At 41.1% G+C, this 22,560-nt stretch overlaps 1 protein-coding gene across 2 annotated transcripts; it reads right to left on the bottom strand.

Moving 5' to 3' along the window:
* Nucleotides 1–314: 314 nt before the first annotated feature.
* Nucleotides 315–21,752, bottom strand: LOC114559616 (gastrula zinc finger protein 5-1-like). Of its 2 annotated transcripts, none has more exons than XM_028584369.1 (4): nucleotides 21,107–21,752; nucleotides 17,679–17,776; nucleotides 6,637–7,312; nucleotides 315–1,256 (listed from the first exon to the last, which is right to left on the bottom strand). In XM_028584369.1, exons 1-4 carry the CDS (start codon nucleotides 21,237–21,239, stop codon nucleotides 328–330), a joined length of 1,836 nt encoding a protein of 611 aa, XP_028440170.1. In that variant the 5' UTR covers nucleotides 21,240–21,752; the 3' UTR covers nucleotides 315–327. The 2 variants fall into 2 exon arrangements, with proteins under 2 accessions (XP_028440170.1, XP_028440169.1); XM_028584368.1 differs by lacking the exons at nucleotides 17,679–17,776; nucleotides 21,107–21,752 and adding exons at nucleotides 9,749–10,012; nucleotides 12,797–15,191 and having other exon boundaries at nucleotides 6,637–7,410.
* Nucleotides 21,753–22,560: the final 808 nt, after the last annotated feature.

Here is a 22,560-nt window from a genome sequence, read left to right as displayed (position 1 = left end):
AGCACAAATAAGGGCGCCCGGATAGCTCAGTTGGTAGATTGGGCGCCCATGTATAGAGGTTTTCTCCTCGACGCAGCGAGCCGGGTTTGACTCCAGCCCTTTGCTGCATGTCATTCCCTCTCTCCCCCCTTTCATGTATTTAGCTGTCCCTGTTGAAATAGAGGCCTAAAATACCCCAAAAGATGATCTAAAAACAAAAGCACAAATAAAAGAAGTCCGGAACCGATGAAAAAGTCTTAATTTACACGGCTGCATGTTAAGGGGAATATAAGTGGATAATTTACATTCTTTGTCAGAATTACGGAAAAGGGGAAAAAAAAGGGAGTGTTACGTGCATGTAAAGGTAGCCATCGTTTCTCCCCCTGTGTGGACAGTCAAGTGTCGTCTCAGAGTACTGCGCCGTGCAAATCTTTTATTACAAACGGAACAACTAAATGATTTCTCCCCTGTGTGGACAGTCAAGTGCTGTTTCAGGTTTCCCTTTTGTGCAAATCTTATACCACAAACTGAACAGCTAAATGGTTTCTCGCCAGTGTGGATTCTCATGTGACTAATCAAACTGCCAGTCTCACAGAAACTTGTTCTACAAATTGAGCAGGTGAAAACTTTTCCTTCTGAATGAAGTCTCATGTGACTCTTTAAGGACGACTTTAGAGTGTAACTTTTACCACAAACTGAGCAACTAAATGGTTTCACTCCTGTTTGGACTCCTGTGGGTTTCTGCAGATGTTCCTCGTGGCCAGCACATCCAGAGGAGCTAACTGATGTTTTTCCTGTATTGCATTCAACATTACTTCCAGGTTCTTCATTGTTTTGCAGAGGGTTTAAACCTGACTGAGGTTCCCTAGTCTCCTCCCAGTCACCACTGTCATCAGTCTCAGAGGAGCCTGAAGTCTTGTCATGAGTAGCTGGACTATCTGGATCGGAGTTCCTGGCTGGTTCTGGTCCTCCCCAGTCTTGTCCATCAGCTCCTGTTCTCTCTGCCTCTCGGTTCTCCTCAGTTTGGCTTTCATGAAGCTGTGAGGACTGAGCTTTCTCTTCATCGTCTTCTTCACTCTTCACAGGGACAGAAGTGAACGGGAACTTGATATCAGCCTCCTCCAGCCCTTGAAGCTGCTCTCCCTCCTCACTGCTCCAGAGTTCCTCCAGTTCCTCTTTAATGTGTGGGGGCTCTGGGTCCTCCTTGTCCAGACTGGAGCTCCACTCCTGCTGCTCAGGGGGAACCCAATCTTTAACCACCGACAACTGCTGGACATCTGTGGAGAATAATGAAACACATGCACATGATTAAAAAACTGTAATGTCATGTTGGCAATACAACTAAAGTTAAACTAATAAAAGGTTAATTGTAAGAAATGTGCTTTACAAATAGATTCTCCATGCAAAGAAGACCATATCTTGAAACACTTTTCTTCTCTAACAAGAAACTATGCTTTTTGTTTTAGGATTTTTCTAGGACCGCAGCTATAGATTGGTTTCATTATCGATTAATGGTTTAACCCATCAATTGTCCAAAAACATGACTGAATGTCTGAAAATCTCACCATCTGTGGAAAAAGCAGTAAAAATTGTTAAGGACCTTGGTGACCTTTGCCAGAAAGGAGGCTTGGTAAAAGTCCTGCGAGTGTTCCTAAGAAGGACCACTCCAAAAAAGTGAGTGAGCTCAATTTGGACAGGGACCAACTCCCAATGGAAAGAGACCAATTCCCAATGGAAAGAGCCTTGGGGCTCCAATGGTGTATTGAAAGGGACACCTTCGACTTCTGCATGGACTGCAAAGAACAGATGTAAACTTGATGGGGTATTTTATGAATTGTAAAGCTCAGTGTATGATCCCTTAAGGTACCTTGCATCAGTTACTCTTCCAGCCAAGCACATTTTACAGAATATATGCAGAATGAACTTTGACTGGGATGAAGAAATTATTTTATTTATTTGTATTACTTTGATTAGGATAAGTATGGCAGGGTTGCATATCTGAGGTTACAGAATGAACCAGGTAACTTTGTCCCCACTGCTGCTGTCATACCCCTGAGTTAATGTTGGTTTTGGTATACCGGGTAGTGCGAGAAGCAGCTCACAGCTTTGCTAAAAAGGCATGGCAGATCTAATTTCACAGGAGCCGCGGGGCGGGAAGTGGAACAGCGAGAGCATCCAGTCAATTCACCAAAAGACCCCCCCTCCCCCAATATCGTATACACCATCATGTATATCGGTCATCGGGGAAGCACCAGCACAGCACAATGGTGGCATATCCTCACATCACAAAATCCTGCAGGTAGTGCCTCTAGAGGAATGACTGTCCACAAGCTTCTGAACAACAAGACATGACATGGTGCTTCTCAAATCACTTATTTGATAGCTCCTCCACTCCTCGGCTGAACCAGAAGTTGTTCTGTCCCTCCTCGGTCAAAGCCACCTCCATCCATCCATCCATCCATCCATCTTTGTCCGCTTATCCGCTGTCTGGTCGCGGGGGGAGCAGCTCCAGCAGGGGACCCCAAACTTCCCTTTCCCGAGCCACGTTAACCAGCTCCGACTGGAGGATCCCGAGGCGTTCCCAGGCCGGGTTGGAGATATAATCCCTCCACCTAGTCCTGGGTCTTCCCCGAGGCCTCCTCCCAGCTGGACGTGCCTGGAACACCTCCCTAGGGAGGCGCCCAGGGGGCATCCTTACCAGATGCCCGAACCACCTCAACTGGCTCCTTTCGACGCGAAGGAGCAGCGGCTCTACTCCGAGCTCCTCACGGATGACTGAGCTTCTCACCCTATCTCTAAGGGAGACGCCAGCCACCCTCCTGAGGAAACCCATTTCAGCCGCTTGTACCCTGGATCTCATTCTTTCGGTCTTGACCCAGTCTAAATGACCATAGGTGAGGGTAGGAACGAAAATTGACCCTCACCCCATACTCCTGCAGCACATCCCACAGTATCTCCCAGGCGACTCAGTCATACACCTCCAGATCCACAAAACACATGTAGACCGGTTGGGTATACTCCCAGGCTCCCTCCAGGATCCTTGCGAGAGTCAAGAGCTGTTCCATTGTTCCACGACCAGGACGGAATCCGCATTGTTCCTCTTCAACCTGAGGTTCGACTATCGGCCGCCTCAAAGCTCTTATTTCTGGCCCGGGGACAGAGCTTCGAGGAGGGATCATCGAGGAGCTATAGGCGAGGATACAAAAGAGCAGATTTCCCAGAAGCCGTGCTGCTGAAAGGGTTGCCAACTCCGCCCAAACAGCTGATGAATTAATGTGACACTTCAGAGGAAAGGACATCTCATCCCTCTAAAACACATTTGATCGTTTCCTCTCTCCTCCCATGATTTCCTCGCCACGGAATTTGCGCCACTTAAAACTATCAAAATTGGATGAAACGCTCATTATGCGTTTTTTTCCTTTCATTTTTTCATTTGAACGCACAAAATCTGACAAACAAGTTGATTATTATCCATTTCTTCATTTAGGTTTAGGAAATGAGCATTGAGAAAACAAGTCATTTACTGCTTTTTGGGTTTATTTTTAAAAACTAATGAACGAACGATACACAGACTCAAAACAAGTGCCATATTTCCTAAGCAACACACCGCAAAGTAACCTGTTGCAAATATTAAAGGAGAACCTTGAACTGCAATTATGGTGAAAACACTGGCTCAAGTTTCACCTGTTTGTTATCCTTCATTAAACAGAAGTTGAACAGATTTCTTGAGCGTTATCTTAGAATAGTTCTAGAAAATATATGTAGATTACACTACAAAAAAAACATTCTGTAAACAAAAGATAAACAATTCACATTCTAAAACAAAGTTGCTGCACATCAGAACAAGGAAACTGGGACTTAAATATTTGCTGAATATGAAAGATTCTCCTTCCATGGAGGTGCACATAAACAGAATCACTCCAATATATCAAAAAGATCTATTTGTTGGCCATGTTGAAGAAAAAAGAAACGATGTACACAATTAACCACTTACTTTTCAGGTATAGTCACACTTCAGTTATTTATGCACAAAAATACGCTTTTTACAGTAACGTAAAAACAAACAATAATGACTTTAAACTGGAGAGAAAATGTTGCTGAATAGTAAGAAGGTTAAGTATCTTGCTTCAGTTTCATCACCGCTGATTAGGGGTGTGACAAGACACCCAGCTCACGAGACGAGACGAGACACGAGATTGGGTTCAAGAGATTGAAATAAGACTTGGAAAAAAAGTCCTTTATTCAATCGAAAGTCCCAAAATGAAAACCGAGCACTGAAAGGTTTTGCTACAAACTTAGATGACTGGCTTCTTTCCTGTATAACCCTCGTGTTGTCCTTCGGGTCCTTCGTTCAGTTTATTCAACGTTTTTGCATTGGCCTGGCGGTGACTCTCGCGTACTATGTGATGTCATTTCACGTGAACTGGCACGGGGGCATCGAGCAGCGTTTGGACAGGCGAATAGAAAATGTAAATAAACAAAGCCCCATGACAAAGTCCCCATGACACGTAGGACAATACAAGGGCTAACTAACAGTTACACTGTTACTCATTCCATACGTATGGTGGAGAGAGAGTCTCTTCACTCAGAGAACCAAGGTTACAACATAACTATGCGTTTTCTGGCAGTAGTTGAGACCAAATGTTTTGTACATGAATTAGTCATTGTAAAGTAGACAGAGATAAATATAGCTTATTTTTATATTGTTTCACATTGATTATGTTCTAAAGCACAAATAAATTACCATCAAACACTCAAATGATGATTTTTGTTAAGACAGATGCTCCTTTCTCCTCCATGGCATTTTATTAATTGCAGTGCTGAACAAGGAAGTAGGCTACTCTAGTATTGATTTATGACCATTATAAGACGAAGGGAGAACATTGCTCTTTGTTTATTATCATTACAAGTAAAGTTAGGTTTTGCTCTCTGCTTCCCGACTCATTTTAACAGAGAAAGAAAGTGGTCTGCGCGAGACAGCGCCACAGAAATCTTGTCATGTTTAATCTTGCGAGTCACACCTCTACTGCTGATAATTTAGCTCAAACACAGCGATGTAAATATAACTAATTAATTTAAAACAATTTAAAAACAAGTTTAATTGATGAATACATGTAATAACAAAAAGCATAGTGCCTGAAAAATGGCAAATAACATGGGGACAAATAAAACACTTGTGATCTTGTAGCTTGATTTAGCTGAAAAATCTTATTTTTGATCTGTTTCAGCCTTAAATATCAGTTTTTAGCTGATATCAATGTTCAACCAAGTTTTGCCTTCAGTACTTCAATCCGGCTGGGGGAAAAAAATGCTCAACAAGCATCTTTGCAGTGATACGTCCCAATAGGGATCAGGGAGGAACCATTGATGTAAAATCGGTCGAAAGAAGTATGCGAGACGCTTGTGGCAAAATTATCAATACAATGTATTGATAACAGGAAAAGTTAAAACCAAAAGCAAGCTTGCCATGGACAGGCAGAGGCTGATCTATTAGGAGGAAAGGAAACAGTGTGCTAGATAATGGCAAAGAATAAGGCTACATTCAGACTGCTGGCAAAAGTGATCCCAAATCAGATTTTTTTTGGTCAGACTTCTTCAGACGTAGTGTTAACACTAAAATCTTGCCCAGATCAGATTGTTTTCAAATCAGATTAAGACCACTTCCGTATGTGGTCCTGAATCAGACCCAGGTCTGATTTTTTTCAATGCGGCCGCAGTGTGAACAACCGAGGCGGATTTGATGCGACTTTTACGTCAATCTACATTTCAACATTTGTCAAAATGATGCTCCGGCGGGAGTTAACCCCTAGACACAGACAGTAAAATTAAAAACTTGACTAGGCCTACAAAATGGAGAACAGTGATGGAGCAAGTCAATGGAGGGAGAGGAAGCTGTTAGACCTAATTATTGTATGCTCATTGATGTTACGGCTGCCATTACACAAACATTTTGAAATAAAAGCAAAAATGCTGACTTCCTCCATAACCTCCCTAACTTTAGTGCAGCAGCGTGCGGTCATTGTTATTGTTCTTTTGCACACGCAGGTCAGTTCGAAACCACAAACAGTTCACACTGGAATTTGATATAGGCCACATTTTAAAAAGGTCATGTGAACAGCCAAACAAAAACAAAAAAATCGGTTCTGAGCAAAAGAATCTGAATAAAGCATTAATATTTGTGATGTGAACGTAGCCTAAATGACTTGTAAACCAAATCCCAAAATCCCCACCCTCCTTTTAAAGAAAAAAATGAGTGCTCCCTGGATAAAGCACACAACAAAGCACACACACAACAAATATACAACCCCCTACGTAAAAGCAGCTTAATTTATTTCTGATGCCTAGCACATATGAGTAAATTCTTTATCTAAACTTAATCCAAATTAAATCTAAATGGTTTTGCCCCTGTGTGGACACTCAAGTGCTGTTTCAAATGTCCCTTTTGTGTAAATCTTTCGCCACAAACTGAACAGCTAAATGGTTTCTCCCCTGTGTGGACAGCAAGGTGTTGTTTCAGATTCCCCTTTTGGGTGAAACTTTTACTACAAAACGAACAACTAAATGGTTTCTCCCCAGTATGGATTGCCATGTGCTTTTTCAGATTCCCCTTTTGTGTGAATGTTTTACTACAAACAGAACAACTAAATGGTTTATCACCTGTGTGGACAGTCAGGTGTCGTCTCAAATGTCCCTTTTGTGCAAATTGTTTACTGCAAAGTGAACAAGTAAATGGCTTCTCCCCTGTGTGGATTCTCATGTGTTTAACCAAAGTGCTTCTGTTGCTGGATACCAGTTTACAAACTGGGCAAGTGAAATGATTTCCTTCTGTATGAAGTCTCATGTGGGATGTTAAAGTCTTCTTCAGAAAGAATCTTTTACCGCAAACAGAGCAACAAAACGGTTTCCCTCCTGTTTGGACTCCAGTGCGTTTCTTCAGAAGTTCCACATCACTTCCAGGTTCTACATTGTTTTGCAGAGAGTTTAAACCTGACTGAGGTTCCCTAGTCTCCTCCCAGTCACCACTGTCATCAGTCTCATATTCAGAGGAGTCTGCAGTCTTGTCATGAGTAGCTGGTTGTAAAGGACTATCTAGATCGGAGTTCCTGGCTGGTTCTGGTCCTCCACAGTCCTCCCCATCAGCTCCTGTTCTTTCTGCCTCTCTGTTCTCCTCAGTTTGGCTTTCATGAAGCTGTGAGGACTGAGCTTTCTCTTCATCGTCTTCTTCACTCTTCACAGGGACAGAAGTCAACGGGAACTTGATATCAGTCTCCTCCAGCCCTTGAAGCTGCTCTCCCTCCTGACTGGTCCAGAGTTCCTCCTGTTCCTCTTTAATGTGTGGGGGGGGATCTGGCTCCTCCTGGTCCAGACTGGAGCTCCACTCCTGCGGCTCAGGAGGAACATCATCTTCAACCACCAACAGCTGCTGGACGTCTAAAGAGAATAGTGAAATACATGCACATGATTAAAAACTGTAATGTCGTCTTAACATTCCATGTTAATCAATAGTTAGTAGTTCAAAATGAGCTTCAACTTATCCAACTATGACAGTAAAATTCTTGCTTTTACATTAAAGCTGCAGAAAGAATTAAAAAAAAAAAAAAAAAATGCCAGTTTGAAGTAGAGTAAGAGCTCTTCCTGCAGCTCTCCCCTCTAGGTCTAGCCCGTCCCATCAGGCTAGTACAGGAATGCAGCGGCTTCATACAGTAATATTTACGAGTACTAACCATTTATTTTCTCCTGATGGCACAAACAAATCCTCGCTTGAAATTGCATGTGCACAAGCCAAAGCCAAGAGAGCCTCACTCCTGGCGCGTGCAGTATCGATGAAAAAGAAACATGTTCTTCAGAACCTTCGGAATCATATCGCAAACAAATGGAGCAAGTGGAAATTGATGCTGAGATTGAAGCCTCTGTTGCAGAAACTGCAGTTTTGCAAACATTTTCAGATCAGGATGGAAGAGAATCTTATCTTGAGAAGCAAAATACAAACCAACAACTGTCATTCCTGATGCAAAGATCACAGAGTCCATGATGGAAAATAAAAACGTACCGGTCACAAAATTAAGGACTGAAAATGTTCGACATCATAATAATCATAATTCCACACTACAGATTCCTTAAAGGCAACATCTGTTAGCAGCAATTTTTACGCTGAAAATGTCCCACAGGATGAATTGAGAGGTGAAGAGAATCCGTTCCACAGCACGGTGTTTACCACCCACGCAGAGGCAAGTTGGGGGTTGTTTTTCACTGTTGAGCTGAGTTCAAATGAACCTCATCAAACGATCAACTTCTGCAGTGCAGAACCTTACAAGTTCCTTAATATGAGTGCTCCTGTGATTCAGTCAAAAAACCCTTGTATTTATGTCTGATGTCCATGTCCATGTCTCGACAAGTCAAATGGCTGAGGAAGACGAGGACTTTCTTTGATTCCTATGGCGGCCCAGTGGAGATTGGACCAACAATGTTACAGAATACAGGATGACACTAGGACAATAGGTTTTGAGGAAAACTGCAGATGACCATCAAGGCAGCTTTCCGGACATAACTATATAGAAGAGAAAATTCTATGTGGATGACTGTATGAAAAGCTCAACATCTGTGGAAAAAGCGGTACAAATTTTTCCTTGGTGACCTTTGCCAGAAAGGAGGCTTTCATCTTACACAGTGGATCAGCAACAATTGCAAAGTCCTGTGAGCAATTCCTAAGAAGGATCACTCTAAAAAAAAAAAAGAAAAGTGAGTGAGCTCAATTGGGACAGGGACCAACTCCCAAAAGGAAAGCGGGACCAACTCCCAATGGAAAGCGGGACCAACTCCCAATGGAAAGAGGGACCAACTCCCAATAGAAAGAGCCTTGGGGCTCCAATGGTGTATGGAAAGTGACACCTTCGGTTACTCTTTCAGCCAAGCACATTTTATATAATATGTGCAGAATGATCTACGGCTGAGATGAAGAAATTCTGCAAGTCCTAAGACAACAATGGATCAATCGGTTGACTGACCTGAAAGGGCTTTTAATGTTCCGAGTGAACAGGTGTTTGAAACCACATGACTTTGGACCACCTGTCCACATCCAGTTGCACCACTTGGCTGATATGGCACGGTAGCATACCTGAGGTTACAGAATGAACCAGGTGATGTATAGATTTCTTCCCTATTTCCATTCCATGGAATAAAAAATTTCCACCGAACCGAATCCTACGCTTGCGCTACGCATGCTACGCTGGTCGACGTAATGACAACACCCTTGATTCCGGGAAGGTGTTTACGTAGGTGGAGCGTTCAATGCAGCAGGCTATGAGAAAGTGAAAATGGAACTCATAAGCAGAAAAAGTATTGTTGGCAGTACTTTCAGTCAAAAGAAGGCCATTCAAGTCCAGCTACATGTTCAATTTAATCAATGCTGATTGGTCTGGTGGTGGCGAGTACCCTAAACTATACACAACATGGCCGCTGTTACAACATCTGGTACGAAACACCTGAAAGAATACGAGTTGTGCTCCAGACAGCAGCAACTTCAGGTACGGCAAAGGAAGGACAGTCACTGTTTACTTCATTAATGTGTTTACTGTGTTCATGGACTGAGGATGGGAGTAGGATTCGGTATTCGGTTTTGGATTCGGCAGAATCTCAACCAGTGGATTTGGTATTCGGCCGAACCCCAAAAATCTGGATTCTGTGCATCCCTAATTTGCAATCTACACTGGGCGTAACATTACCGACCAAAACCAAATGTGTGTCAACAATAAGTTAAAAAAAAACTCACCTTTGTACGAGCGATGTGTGGTTGGCCCCATGTCTTGCTCGTTGTCCATCACGGCCACGGATCGCGATGGCAAGACAGAGAGACACGAGGAGGTGGAAGCGCTGTATTGGGACAGCATCGGTGGAGTGACGGACATCAGAGGTTGGTACGGGCCAGCGGACCACGCATTGGTGGAGAGAGTGGGTGGCGGGACGCGGTGCGGACGGACGTTAGAGGGCAGAACAGGCAGTGGACCACGCATTGGAGAGTATAGGCGACTTGATGCTGTGCGGAGGAGCGATGCAGACAGAGATGCCGACCAAAAAACAAATGTGCGTCAACAACATTAATGCACAAGCAATATTAATCTAACGATATACTATATAATAGTACAGTGTTTCCCATACATAGGTTTTACTTGTCCACGGCAGTCTCCTCCACTCCATATCTTTATAACGGAGCTAACCGGAGCTTAGCGCTAACGGAGCTAATCGTTGCTAACGGAGCCTTCAGTTCTCGTTCTCCCTGCCTAAATCCATTAACTGTATTTATGCACTTGAGCCCGAGTAAAACCCAAGATTTTATTAAAGGGAAACTACGCAGTTTTTTTTTTTTTTAGCTTAATTTACCTTAACTGAACAACTTTGGAGTCATTGGAATGGTTATATGACTTTTTTTTAGTTGAATGCTGCTCGTCTCGCTTCCCCCTAGCGGCAGCCTGAGTGTCAAGAAGCATCGCGTGATATTATGTAACGAATTGCTTCACGGCACTGCACACATACGCCCATTCAGGAACCGGCTTACAAGGTAACGATGGAGTTTTTCACACTATTGTCATGGCTGAGCCGGCAAAAAAGAAGCAAAGAAGTTAGGAAAGCATTGTCTGTAGGGTTAGCCCCTGATTTAAATGACAGAAATCTTCAGATGAGATCTTAATGAATGCAACAAGGATATGTACAGTAGCCTACAAAACAGTGCATGGACGATCCCCAAAACATGGATTAAAACACTTAAACGAACAATGATCTAACAAAAAAATAAAATAATTAACATTAAATAGCCTTAGTCTTAAATGATTTAACAGGAATTAGAAGAGACAGTGTTGAGATTTTTAATTAACATGTAACTTTCTGTATGGATTATAGTATTAAGGTTAAGTTAGCCCACATATATTAGCCTATTTGGGCTCTGGGTAATCAGGTATTTTTTCTGCTGAACCATAACATATGACAAACCAAGCAGATTTAATTGACAAAGCACATCATAGGCTACACTTCATCTATCTTTATCATATTTTAGTCTGAAATGTTTAATATGTAAATACTTATTTATTTCAAAAGTGCCTGTTAATGTTATGTAGCTTAGTCATTGTTTTCATTAAATAGTTCATAAACCATTTGACCAGAATTTTGGTGAACCCAGCCATCACGCGCCATACTGTCACATCCTGCGCCACCCACCACCACAAGTAAATTCTCAACCTGTGGGAAACACTGCCATGTAACAGTCACAGGGGACATTTTAATATTTATTTTAGTAATTTTAATAAATAATTACAGTACATCTTCCTGATCATACTTACATACTTTTAGCTAAGTAATATTTTAGTTGCAGGACTTTAACTTGTAACCAGTGGTGAAAGAAGTATTCAGATCCTGTACTGAAGTAAAATGACTAATACCAAACTGTGAAAATACTCCACTACAAGTGGAGTAAAATGTTCCCTGTTAGTGTTTTCCTACAGTTGTGCCTAGAGATTGGCATGGGGAACTTTCCATAAGTTCATCTCTCAATGTAAAACAAACCAGCTATTAGGCTAACTGAAATCAAACCATGCCAATCTCTAGGTATGGTGAAGGGTATGTGATGATGTGTGGGGGGTATGGTGAAGGGTATGTGATGATGTGGGGGTATGGTGAAGGGTATGTGATGATGTGGGGGGGCTATTATAATTCCAAAGGCCAAGGGAACTTTATCAGAATGCATAGTATCGTGGATCCATGAAATAACTGGCCTTTAAAAATAAAAATGTTTATACATGTTAAATTCTATGGGAATTTAACATATGGGTGTACTTATTTATGCCCGGTGTATTTTAAGGAAGAACATTTATTTATTTACGATACATTTCCACAATTTCCAAAAGATGATTTTTGTATTCCTCTTTTTAGTCAACTTTAGCATGGGTGTGTAAACGAATGAACAGCACTGTATTGTATCTGATGTTTCTGGTTTTATATTCCTGCTGGATTAATGTGTATGCTGCATTTTACTGCTGTAGACGTTTAAGGTTGTGCTAATTTTAACTCCTGTATATATACTGTTGGGCAGTTTCATGTACAGCAATGCATCGTATTCTGTAAGATCATCATGGTTGTAGCATTGCCGTCCTGTGAGATCCCTGTATCTCTAAAAAGGTTTTAAAACTTTTTATGGTGTCAGAAAAACAGCCCTGCTTTCAGCTTTGTGACGATGCATTTTCCAGCTGATCCAAGAGGCTTTTTTAATAGTTTAAGTAGCTTAAGAAGTAGGAGAACTTTCTCAACACATAAAGGAACACTTCATCCTTTTATCACAAACATTAAACATCTGAAAAACCCGTCATCTGAAAAGCTGTCACACAAATTTAGCTGAGTAAAATGAACTACATAGTTTAGAGCTGGGCAATATATCGATATCGTGATTTTGGATATCGTAATATGGCATACTGTAAGTGTTGTAAAGTGATGTAATTTTCTGAACTTACCAGACTGTTGTAACTGTTCTATTATTTGTCTTTACCCACTTAGTCATTATATCCACATTACTGATGATTATTTATCAAAAATCTCATTGTGTAAATATTTTGTGAAAGCACCATTGGTCAACACAACAATATCGTATCGATATCGAGGTATTTGGTCAAAAACATCGTAATATTTGATTTTCTCCATATCGACCAGCACTAATACAGTATGAGTACAAACCTTGAGTAATGTTGTACTTTACTTCTGTAAAGATTGTGAATACTTCCTCCTCCACTGTTTCCCCAGCAGTTTTAAGTGATAACAACAACAAAGCTGTACAAACCTGCTCTGTGTAACCGGACTTTAGGGTTGCAATCAGCGGCGTCCAGTAGTTTCAGTTGTCGGTGATTTTCTTTTGAACGGAACTCAAGTTCCTCCTCGTACTCTGCTATCGTTCTTTCAAACAGCTCACATATCTCTTCAGCAGCCGCAGTTAGTCGCTGGTTCACAAAATCTCTCAGCAGTTGAACTTTAGACATTTTTACTAAATCACAGAAACTCTTCCTCCAGACAGACTCCGTTAAAACCGGTTTGCTCACTCTGACAAGTGGGCTGTGTTGTTCGGGTCCGTCTACTTCGGGGAGCTAGCAAGCTAACTTCATTAGCTTCGTAGGACACCAGGAGATAATTTAGACGTTTTCAAACAAAGGGGACAGCACAGAGTACATTCAGACAGGGTCATCTACACTATTGTGGGTCCATGAAAAATAGTTCGGTCTCTGCCGAATAGTCTCTCCAACTAGCTACCTACGTGTGGAGTTCCGTATCCGTCTATTTCCAGCTAGCAGGCTAAGCTAACTGCATTTAGCATTCTTGGCTAAAGGAGATGAGTCTGAGGTCAAATGTCCTCCAAAATGTGCACATAGTCCACTTATACAAGTTCATCAATGCATAAGGGCTCTGGTGGTCCACTCCGGTTGTATCTGATTAACTACGTAACGCTGAAAGAGCAGAACTCACGGAGAAAAAAAGCGATTTACAACTACCTGGCTAACCTCTTCAACCCATAACGTACAAACACGATTGAGGCTCCGTGCGTCCGTGTGTGTGAATGGAGGCAGTGTGTGGGCACGTAACTGAATGCATGAACTTAGAATTATAAAATAAAAACGTGAGCCATAACTTCTGAACGGAGACTTTGCTACACACGGCTTTTCTTTATTATCCAAAACAGTCAATGGAAGCACATGTCATAATTCACCACTTCCGCTTTATCCTTCACAATAACAGCTTTAGACAGAAACCTTGACTCATCTAAACATTTTACAGAGACTGCACAATAAAATACCTAACAAACAAAGCAAGTAGCGCAATATACAAGAACATACATAAATAATAGAATTCCAATAAAAATATGTAAAAGACACAAACAAATAAATACAATACACCTGTTTTAGAATAAGAAAATGAGGCCATACAAGTTGAAAATAAAATAAAAAGTGATCAAACTTATTTTACAGGCCCATCTCATAAAACATGGGCTTAATTTAGTCACACAAAGAAACATAGTGATTGGGAAATATACAGTCCAAAAATATAAGCAAGACCATGAGCCAGTGGCAGTTCTAGACCATTTCAAATGGATGGGTCAGACTGGGGGCACATGCGATTTTAGGGGTACCAAATATATAAAGCACATGTCATATTACGATATCCAAAATCTAGTCTCATATAATGATAGATATATCGATATATTGCCCAGCCCTGCTATAAATCCATTAAGACTCAACAGTACACAAGACACTTTTACCTATAGCCCAAGCGTTCAATTTGCACTTTACCCTCCGCTGTTGAATTGTGCCCAATCAGAGTTTGTCTGAGGATTTGTGATTCAACTGAACTTACACTAAATATTGTATGAGCAGTTCAATCAACAGTTCATGTTTTACTCAAGATGAAACATATCCAAGACCAAAAGGATCCATTAAATTGGAAATAAATTAAGTTATTGGGAGCTAAGTCAAGTAATTTTATTTACCAATCCCAAATGTTGACCACAGAGTCGTCGTAGGGACATAACATACTTTAAGACAATTTAAAAAAGGTAAGTCAATGAATACATATAACAAAAAGTAAAGTGCCCAGAAAATGAAATAACGTAAAGCTGTATTTACTGCGTTTCCCTGTTTTAACCTGTATTTCAAGTTTTAATTTGTGTTTCAACTTGTTTCTATTTAAAAGTTGTACTTCCAACACATCTATGTATATATGAATATATAGCATATATGTTTATGCTTGTATACATGTTTTTTTAGTTTTCTTCGTCAAGGACTTTGGTGCAAACTTGTTTGCTTTTTAAGTGCTTTATAAATAAATGTAACTTGAAACTTGATTGTGGATTTATCAGGTATGTAATTATGACTATGCTAATTTAGCTTAACTTTAGCTATCGACAATCACAGTCCGTGGTAAGGAAAGACTAGGATTCCCCGTATTTGTTATAAATCGACCTGTGATTAGGGATAAATGATACCACAGTCAGCTATTCTTAGGGCAGGGATACATGAGGAGCATAGTAATCAGATTCAACTAGCCTAGAAATCTAGACGCAGCCTATCGGCAGCAAATGTAATTTGCGGCCAGGGTCGTTTAGCAACTCTCCATCGGCTTGCAAGCTGGAAAAACCAAACTCTGGTCAGGCCAATCACATCGAGTATAGAGTCGGTGGGCGGGGCTTAACATAACGACGGCAGAGTTGCGACGTTTCCGCGTGAATTCCCTTCTACTTGAAAACAAAGAAGATGGCTGCTGCTGCTGGCGAACAGTGGACTTTGGAATCGGCTTTGGCTCTGGAAGAGTTGGAGTTCAAAGTCTTCACAAAGAACGGCACTGAAGTCATTCTTAAAAAAGGAAGATGTGTTCGGAGTTTTGCCGACCGGATACGGCAAAAGTTTAATCTATCAACTAGCGTTGTCCTGCCTGGTTGTAGCGCTATCCTATTGCGTGCAGAGAGAATTTGAAAGACAACCGTTTATCCCGCCCCTCTGATTGAGCTCCGTCAATGGCGAGATCCCAGACCCTACATCTGGATGTGGGTCTAGCTTGTCAGGCTATGGCAGGGATACAGTAGTAAACAGAATCCCCATGGTTACCACACATTGATTGCCTGGCGTTTACTCGCAGAGCGTTGTCCTTCACATGAGGAGCGTAGTAGACCCCGCGGATCCACGCCACTACGCAGGCGAAGTGGCGCTACCCGTGTGAAAAGGCCTCAAGTCTGTAGGGCTGGGCACCGAACGTCGATACTCTTATGGCACCGAAAATAATACTCTGATCCTATGAGTATCGAAAAATGATTTATCTTTTGGTGCCAAATTTCAGTTCCAAAAGCGTCTGAGCTTGTAAGTACAAGCTTATCTGTCCTCTCTGCATATTGACGCAGAGGGGAGCCCCGACACACACACACGCACGCACGCACGCACGCACGCACGCACGCACGCACGCACGCACGGCGTAAACTACGTGGGCTCTGCACTTTTGTTGACGTCACAGTGAGTCACGGCGATGCCGATAAAGTGGTTTCTAGTGTGGTTACAGTTTTTCAAAACTTCACGCAGACAGCGTTTGCTGCGATATGATATTAATGGCGAGCCGAAAGCGGTCGTTTTACACTTCCTGTGAGACAAGCAGGCACAACAGTGGTTTCTGTGCCCTGATGACTGACACGCTGAAGTCGTAAGGTAAGGCAACTTCTACAGCGCCTTTCAACAACAAGGCAATTCAATGACATTGATTTAGTTGATGTTAGTTCTCCATTAGTTAAATGTTGACAACAGGGCAGTCACCAAGTTTACTGTTAAAGATTTGGGTTATTATGCAGTTTGCACTAAAAAGTTGAATTTTAGTTTGTTCAATATTAGCCTGTATACAATGTAATTTGTTTATTTATTATATTATTTATAATATATAGTTCATTTTGTGGCAAAAAGGGTTCTCTTTTTTTTGTTAATTTTTAAAGTTCGGATTGATACCAATCCTAAGTATCCTATTAATGTCACTCTGAGTGAGCAGTGTTACGCAATTCTTTTAATTTTAATAACTGTTTTGATTCACAATTAAGCTAGAAAATAAAAGTTTTGTGTTTAATGTATTTTTGTTGATGTTGAAATGGATTTTATAACATACGGTATCGATAAAAGTATTGTTAAGGAACCAGCATCAAAACTGGCACGAGATCGAAAGATTTTGAACGATGCCCAGCCCCATAAGTCTGACAATTTCTATCTTATCAACGTTGAACCAAGTCTTGCCATCAGTTCTTTGATCCTGCTGGAAAGAAAATTGGCTCAGCAAGCATCTGTGCGGCTTCATTTATTTCCGCTGCCCTCACCAACACACTTGTGATTTTTGACGCTATCCTGCCGATTAAAACTTCTATCGCAAACGCTGCAACTAAATGGTTTCTCCCCGGTGTGGACGGTCAAGTGGCGTTTCAGGTTTTGCTTCAGCGCGAAGGTTTTACTACAAACTGAACAACTAAACGGCTTCTCGCCCGTGTGGACAGTCAAGTGCTGTTTCAGGTGATTCTTTTGTATGAACGTTTTGCTACAAACTGAACAACTAAATGGTTTTTCACCGGTGTGGGAAGACAAGTGGTCTCGCAGATGGGTCTTTCGTGCAAATCTTTTGCTACAAAATGAGCAACTAAAAGGTTTTTCCCCGGTGTGGATTCTCATGTGCATAACCAAATTGCTTTTGCTGCAGAAACTTGTTTTACAAACTGAGCAGGTGAAATGTTTTCCTTCTGAATGAAGTCGCATGTGAATTGATAAAGACTTCTTCAGAGGGTATCTTTTACCACACACCGAGCAACAAAATGGTTTCCCGTCTGTTTGGACTCCAGTGTGTTTCTTCAGCGGTTCCACATCCCTTACAGCTACTTCACTGTTCTGCAGGGAGTTTAAACCTGACTGAGGTTCCCTAGTCTCCTCCCAGTCCCCACTGTCTTCAGTTTCAGGTTCAGAGGAGTCTGCAGTCTTATCATGAGTAGCTGGTTGTAAAGGACTATCTGGATCTGAGTTCCTGGCTGGTTCTGGTCCTCCCCAGTCCTCTTCGTCGTCTTCTTCACTCTTCACAGAGACAGAAGAAAACGGGAACTTGATGTCAGCCTCCTCCAGCCCTTGAAGCTGCTCTCCCTCCTGACTGGTCCAGAGTTCCTCTTTAATGTGTGGGGGGGGCTCTGGGTCCTCCTGGTCCAGACTGGAGCTCCACTCCTGCTGCTCGAGGGGAACCTCTGCTTTAACCACCAACAGCTGCTGGACGTCTGAAGAGAATAATGAAACACATGCACAAGTCTTAGCAAACTGTTATTTCATGTTAACATTACATGTTAAATAATTAGTCAGTAGTTCAAAACGAGCTTCAACTCAATCAACTACAATGGTAAAAATCTTGATTTTACATTAAAGCTGCGGAGAAAGAATTATATAAAATGCCATAATTTGAAGCAGTGTTAAGGCTGATTTATGCTTCTGCGTCGAATCGACAGCATACCCCCGCAAACCCCTCTGCGTCGAAGCGAACCCCTCTCCGAGCCCTCCGCCGTAGCTCGATGTGCAGCTCCAAAAATGTGTAACTTTCCGTCGAGGCAACACAGGCCGCAAGGACTGTGATTGGTCAACCGGTCCTGTTGATAGTCGGTGTTTCAAGCAGCCTGCTGTAGGGAGTAGCAACATGCTAGTTCACAGACATCAGCTCTGCAAATAAACTCAGACATATTGTGGTTACAATGACGGGGTTATCCGTTTGTAAAGTGTCTACATGTCAGTAACGTTTTGAAATTAGCACTTCGCCAGCAAGCAGTACTTTGTGGGCAGTTGTGCTAAAGTTAGCTTTGCTAAAATAAACTGTCTGGCAGACAGCTCGCAAACAAACTCAGACTTCTTTTCTGATTACACTAACTAGGTCACTGGAATTTACTGTCTATTTCTCGATACTTTTGACAAAATCTAAGCAAGAAAAGGCCAAACAAATAAGATTAATATTTTATATTAACAGTCTATGGGGTTTGCCATTCTGAGTACCGTTTCGGTGTTGAGTGACACAGACACAGGCGACACCCCCTAGCGTTGTGGCGGTGAAATGCACCGCGATGCAAAGCAACGCCGACGCAGAACTCCAAAAGGGTCACGACGCCGTAGGCGCGACGCCGTAGCTACGGCGTGGAGTTGATGCAGAAGCATAAAACTGCTTTTAGACCTCTTCCTGCAGTTCTCCTTTCTGGATGGAGTTATGATGAGTAGAACTATAAACTACTACTATAAAAGCACACTGCAACCACTGATCACACTGTGAAGAGCAGTTCATAAAGCAGGATATTATGATCACACCAACTCACTGTTTTTTACATTCCAGAGCTTTAAAGGTCATTGATCTAGTTGAATTTCAAGTTGCACCAATTATGTATAAAGTAAAAAACAGACTACTAACAGGTAATACTCAGAAGGTGGGTTATAATTTAAGGGATAAGTTTAAATTCAAGGTGTTTGCTGTTCACACGACTATAAAAAGTCGGTGCATTACAATCAGTGGTGTGAAATTGTGGAATGGTCTGTGCACAGAACTAAAGCAATGTTCAAACATTATCCAGTTCAAAAAAAAGGTACAAAGCAATGATATTCAAAAAATATATGAAAGGAGGGCTTTAAGAGTTAATATGTGTTCATTGACATATGTGTATTATTGTGTGTATATATATATATGATATATATATATGATATATATATATATATATATAATATATACACACACATATGTCTGAGTGTGTGTGTGTGTGTATGTGTGTGTATATACGTATATGCACGTAGAGCTTTGGGAGGAATTATTGGTAAAAGCAGGAATCTGAAAGACATAAGTTTTCAAACGTATTCTAAATTGTTTCAAGCCTGTGTGTGCCCTATACTTGATTATATTGTGGATGTTAGAGGACTTAGGAATATAGATGAGAACTAGTTGTTTTGTGTGTGGTATGTGTGTACGTGTATATACATGTATGTATGTGTATGTCTATATATTTGTATTCATGTATTTGTTTGAAGGATTTGTATATGCAACGGGAAGATGTTTGTTGAATAAGTGAATTTGTGGTGCCTTGTAATCCCATGTGGGATGGGCCAAGATGTTTGGCATGACAGAAATAAAATATACCTAACTAACTAACTAACTAACTAACTATATATATATATATATATATATATATATATATATATATTATAAGATCAATGTGATCAATATAAATAAGATATAAATATGTGGTAAATGAAAAAATAATCATTTACTGAGTTATGGAAAAGGGGGTAGGATTAAATAAGTGTACTTCTTTCTACTCCTTTTCATGTTGGCTAATGTTATTTATTGTTTATTGAATGTTTTGCTTATTTAACTTATTAGTTTGGCTTATTTTTGATATGTCTGAAATAAAAATGTCTTCATTCATTCATTCAAACTGCAGTGCTGTAATCTGAAGCAGACGCTCTGAATACAGTCCCTAATTACTTTCAAATCCTGCTAGCTTCTCAACCTTACCAACCCTGCCTTTAAAGCTTACAGCTGCAAAATATCATTTAAAAAGGGGCTGTTCTCGAAATACTGAAGAAGAAGAAAAACAGCGGGCTCAGATTTGGGGTGCACCAATCCGATATTAGTCCCGATATTGACAAAATAGCTGGATCAGGGATCCAGTTTTGTTCGTTTTTTTTCCCTCGGTCGCCAGTGCATGCTGGAAGAGTTGAGTGTACAAATAAATAAGAATTCAATACATTACATTTATGTTATTTTGTCTTAGTTAGGAAAGTAATGTTTAGTTAGGAAAGTCTTGTGCCTTTAGTCTCGTCCACCTGGTGGAAGGAAGGTATACAGCGTATTATTAATTCAACAACGGTATCGGATCGGTATCGGGTACCGACAGATACACAAAGCCCAGGCATCGGCACCGGTGTTACGTGCCTTCTGGTTTTTCCACCTACTAGTTTCCAAGCCTGTCCAGATGCCGTGTAAATCTATCAACCTACCCACGTCAACAGATTCGCTACATATTCATAAACATTTTACTGGCCTTTGCATGTCGCAAATCAAATAAAAACTACACTGAACTGAAAATCTGAGCCCTCAAAGGCACATAACACCGGGACTGAAAAAGTCGGATCGGTGCACCCCTAGCTCAGATTGCTTTTAAATGGCTCTCTCAAACCGCTCACCAAATGCATAAAATACCTGTGTTTTTCACTGTCACGTGCACTAACATGCACACGCAGCCGGAGCAGTTATTGAAACAAAGAAGGATTACAACACACACAGACAGGAGTGTAAATTAATTCCTTATTCTCTGCTCTTGAAGTCAGGAAGCCATTACTCCAATGTATCTTTACATAGCAAATATTTATTTTCTGCTATATTAATGCTCTGAATGAAGAGTACAGAACCTTTAAGTTAAACAAAATGTGCTAAAATAAGATAAGCTAATAATGAAATTTCACACAAATGTCTAAAAGGGTAAAATTATGGCATTTGAGATATATACATATGTTAAAAGATCAAAAGTCAACTTGGCTGGTTTCTCAGCAGTTTGAATGGATAACCATGAATGTGTACCTACCTGCTGTGTGTAACGTTAACCGGATTTGCTCCTCGTACTCTTCTATCGTTCTTTCAAACAGCTCAAATATCTCTTCAGCAGCCGCAGTTAGTCGCTGGTTCACAAAAGCTCTCAGCATTTGGACTTTAGACATTTTTTACTAAGTCACAGAAACTTTTCCTCCAGACACACTCCGTTAAAAACGTTTTCTCACTCTGACGTGCGTTGTGTTGCTAGGTTACGTAGCTACGGATCCGTCTACTTCAGCCTCGCAAGCTAACTTCATTAGCTTCGTAGGACACCATGAGATAATGCCGACGGTTTCAAATAAATGGGACAGCACAGAGTCCATTCAGACAGGTTTATCTGGACATTGTGGGTCCATGAAAAATACAGCGTGGTCTCTATCCAATAGTCACTCCGACCCAGCGCTGTGGAGGTCTATTTCCAGCTAGCACGCTACGCTAACTTCATTTAGCATTCTTGGCTAACGGAGATGAGTCTGAGGTGAAACGTCCGGTAAATGTGCACAAAGTCCACTTAAACAAGTGTATCCATACACACGGGCTCAGGTGGTTCACTCCGGTTGTGTCTGTTGAGCTACGTGACGGCGAGAGCAGGACTCACGGGGGGGAACGGTTTACAACAACGGGCAACAAGCCTCTTCAATCAGACACTTCAAGATAGCCACGATGAGCACGGCTGCTTCCGGTGGTGTGCCGAAAACCGACTGCACGCCGCTAGAGGGCGATGTTGGTCATGTTGTCCTGATATCCAAAACAGGAGTAAATACAATTTTATTAAAAAGGTGACAATAGGACAATACAGAGCCATAGAGATGTCTTTCTCTATCACTCTGGGACAATAGCTGTCCCATTTTTGAGCGGGGAAATATTTGTCACGAGTTTACACGAGAAACAGATAGGACATACATTAGATTACATACACACATTTATAGCCTGCCAAAATGTGACTTAACCAATGGACTTAACTCAGGACAGCAAAGTAAGACAATCACCCAATTTGCTTCTGTATTTCTTTTCGCCTATCTATTCTCCTGTAGATCAATTCATGTCGTATATTGTTGTTATTGTTACCTCTGCTGAGTCAACACAGTTGTCAAATATCAGAATATTGCTGATCTGCAAGCATTTTAATATTGTTCTTATATAATATTGTAACATTTTGAGAAAAAGAAAGTTATAGACTAATATTACAAGAATAAAATCACAATACTTACGTTTCTGCTCTGCTGATATGGTAGTATCGGAGTCTGACAGACAAAGTCATCCCTGCTTCTTCAAAATAAGAATCAGAATAGGATTTATACCTCTGTGAATGTTCATTCTAACAGTTTAGTATGTTATTGCTGTATTATTGCTTATCTATTATCATGTAAGCAGCAATTTGATGTTAGTTTGATCTGTAACAGTTGTATTGCAGTACATCTGAATCTCAGTGTTCAGAGTACTTTT

Source organism: Perca flavescens, chromosome 8 (genome assembly GCF_004354835.1).
Source record: "Perca flavescens isolate YP-PL-M2 chromosome 8, PFLA_1.0, whole genome shotgun sequence".
NCBI classification, from domain to species: Eukaryota; Metazoa; Chordata; class Actinopteri; order Perciformes; family Percidae; genus Perca; species Perca flavescens.
This window is presented reverse-complemented; position numbering and strand designations above follow the sequence as displayed.

Coding starts and splice junctions, on each gene's coding strand:
- LOC114559616 (XM_028584368.1), bottom strand. CDS start 12,992: ATGTCTAAAGTTCAACTGCTGAGAGATTTTGTGAACCAGCGACTAACT. Junction 10,013..12,796: donor AGTCCGGTTACACAGAGCAG/GTTTGTACAGCT, acceptor TCCTCCGCACAG/CATCAAGTCGCCTATACTCT. Junction 1,257..6,636: donor ACACCTGACTGTCCACACAG/GTGATAAACCAT, acceptor TATTCTCCACAG/ATGTCCAGCAGTTGTCGGTG.